This window comes from Herpailurus yagouaroundi, unplaced genomic scaffold (assembly GCF_014898765.1).
Source record: "Herpailurus yagouaroundi ecotype Mexico unplaced genomic scaffold, PumYag 192, whole genome shotgun sequence".
Lineage (NCBI taxonomy): Eukaryota > Metazoa > Chordata > Mammalia > Carnivora > Felidae > Herpailurus > Herpailurus yagouaroundi.
In genome coordinates, this window is record NW_024412423.1 from 19,993,135 (window position 1) to 19,995,585 (window position 2,451).

At 43.3% G+C, this 2,451-nt stretch overlaps 1 protein-coding gene across 5 annotated transcripts in view; it reads right to left on the bottom strand.

The window, feature by feature from the left end:
• Nucleotides 1–679: 679 nt before the first annotated feature.
• Nucleotides 680–2,451, bottom strand: part of GDF9 (growth differentiation factor 9) — a 17,069-nt gene continuing 15,297 nt past the window's right edge. For all 5 annotated transcript variants that reach the window (XM_040444463.1, XM_040444466.1, XM_040444467.1 and 2 more), the window contains exon 3: nucleotides 680–1,971. In XM_040444463.1, coding sequence (XP_040300397.1) covers nucleotides 1,007–1,971 — 965 coding nt within the window. In that variant the 3' untranslated portion in view covers nucleotides 680–1,006. The remainder of the gene's footprint in view (nucleotides 1,972–2,451) is intronic.

Here is a 2,451-nt window from a genome sequence, read left to right on the forward strand (position 1 = left end):
ATGAGAATACATCCTGCATTTAGGATTTACTTTGGTTGGTAGATTAGGGGGGTTAGAAATGCTGCAACAGAAATCACTCCAGCAGCCCTAACTATGGATCTTCAGGGCTCCCTCAAGGTAGATTTATTGAAAACCGACATATAAGCCATCATATCCAAACAAGGCTTGCTCTGTAATGTAACCTAATCACTGCCAGGTGAGTTTAGTGGCAAAAGTCCCAAATCCACCTGGAAAAAATTTGTGGGGGTGCAGTGATGAGAGCTGAGGGAAATCTGCAAAACCAAGCTTAGAGCAAAAAGGAAAAAAACACTCCTTGACTTCATTCTGTAAGGTCAGAGATTTTAAATATGTAAGGGAAAAAATAGTTAAAAATCTTTACATTTTCTCATAAAAATCTGCAAGGCAATTTCCTTTCAACAAATTGGACAAATGTTATCTTGTTTGAGGTGAACCACCCTATTTATATGCCTAAGGAGCTGAATTACATATTGCGCAGCCATCACACCTATCCAACAGTCATGGGTTACATGCTTACTCTCTAGTCCCAGTAAGAAAAGCTAGCCTCTTACTCTGAAAAAGATAAGTTAAGATTAGCTTGTAGATACACTTCTCCCTCCCCAAGAGCCATTTAAAATCAATCCTTAAAAAAAAAAGAAAATAGAAAAAAGCACACAGAAAATTATGCCACTGAGAGGGATTTATTCTTCCATTAACTACAACTACTGCACTCTGATACCAATGTCAAGAAAAAAAAATCATTCATGGGAAAGAAATTTAGGGCCCTCCAAAATAATTACAGTTCATTTACACCCGGAAATTAAACAGGAAGATGTTACCACTTTCCATGGACAGATGCCACAGAATGTGCTCATCTACACAGGCTTCCCTTTATACAAGACATACTACATTGAGATTTGACACCTGGAACTTTCTCCTGAAGGCACAGAGAGGTGCACGGCATGTCTTTGCCGAAGAGGCTCCAGGTTTTAGTTTAGAGAACCCAGTATCAACGACAGGTGCACTTAGTGGCTATCATATCTTCATATTCTTTGTAAGCGATTGAGCCATCTGGCTCAATGGTCAGAACACTGAGAGGACTGTATTTGGCAGGCACACAGGAGGGTCTTGGCACTGAGGAGTCGAGCTTCTCATGGATGATATTCTGCACCATGGTGTGAACTGGCGAGCCATACCGATGTCCAAGTGCCCTTGGACAGTCCCCTTTACAGTATCGAGGGTTGTATCTGTGCGGGGCCACGATCCAGCTGTCCCACTTCAGCTGACTAAAACTAAGTCTAAAGTCATGGAGCTCACACTCGTTTTGTGGAAAAAGAAACTGTTTGAAGTATTCGCTCAGACTGAAAGAAGCTGGAACCAGAGGCTTCTGAGGTTCCAAGCCGATAGTCTCCTGATCTCTCCGATGACGGGAAGGTCGTACAGCCTCAGCTGACTCTTCTCCCTGGGGACAGGCAGACAGCCCTCTCTTCTGGCCAGCACCTTGGGAAGGCCTCCTTTTATAGTGAAGGGAATACCACCTGTGATGAGCCTGGGCACTCGTGTCGTTCAGATATAAAAGCAGTGAGGGGGGCACCAGAAGAGTCACGTTAAAGGGACTGTCACGTGCTGAAGGGGGCTGCAGCTGGGCTTTCACACAGGTCAAATTTACAGACATGTGAATGTTTCTTTGGTTGGAGGCCACTAGAGGCTGAAGAGGAGCAGTCACATCCACCTCAATCCATCTGTATTTCTTTCTAAATTCAAACTGGGAGTCAAAGGTCAATGAGGATGGAGTTCTATGGGGGTTCCCACTAGAAGACTCGGGCTCCTTCATCACCAGGTTGCACACACATTTCACAGCAGAAGAAAAAGAAATGGGGTTGCTGAAAGTAAATAGCAAGACTGACTTGATGAAGTGTTCAACGGCAGTAACACGATCCAGGTGAAATAGCAGGTCCACGGATGGTAAGGTTCCTGAGAAGAAAAACAACCCACGAATTGTGCTTGAATACAAAAACGAAATAGCAAGTCAAATCACAGCATTAATACTTGATCATAGTGCTTTCTCCCTTCTCTTCCTCTCTTCATCCAGCCTCAACAAGTGAGGGAGGGGGGGTTACAGAGAAAATGCGGGTGAGAGCTTTCTTCCATAACTAACTGCCAGCAACTACAAGCAGGTGTTTTATCATCACAAAATCAGAACAGCCTTGGTGGTGAATAAAAACAACTATCATTCCACAACCTCAATCATTTGCTCCAAACATACAGAAGCTAATAAATATTTTTCTCTTGGCAAGTGCTTGGAGAGAAAGCGGTCATAAAAACACCAAGCTTCCTAAGGGATACAGGAGTACTGATGCATAGGGGCATTTGTACCCTAATGTTTATAGCAGCACTCTCAACAATAGCCAAATTATGGAAAGAGCCTAAATGTCCATCAAATGATGAATGGAT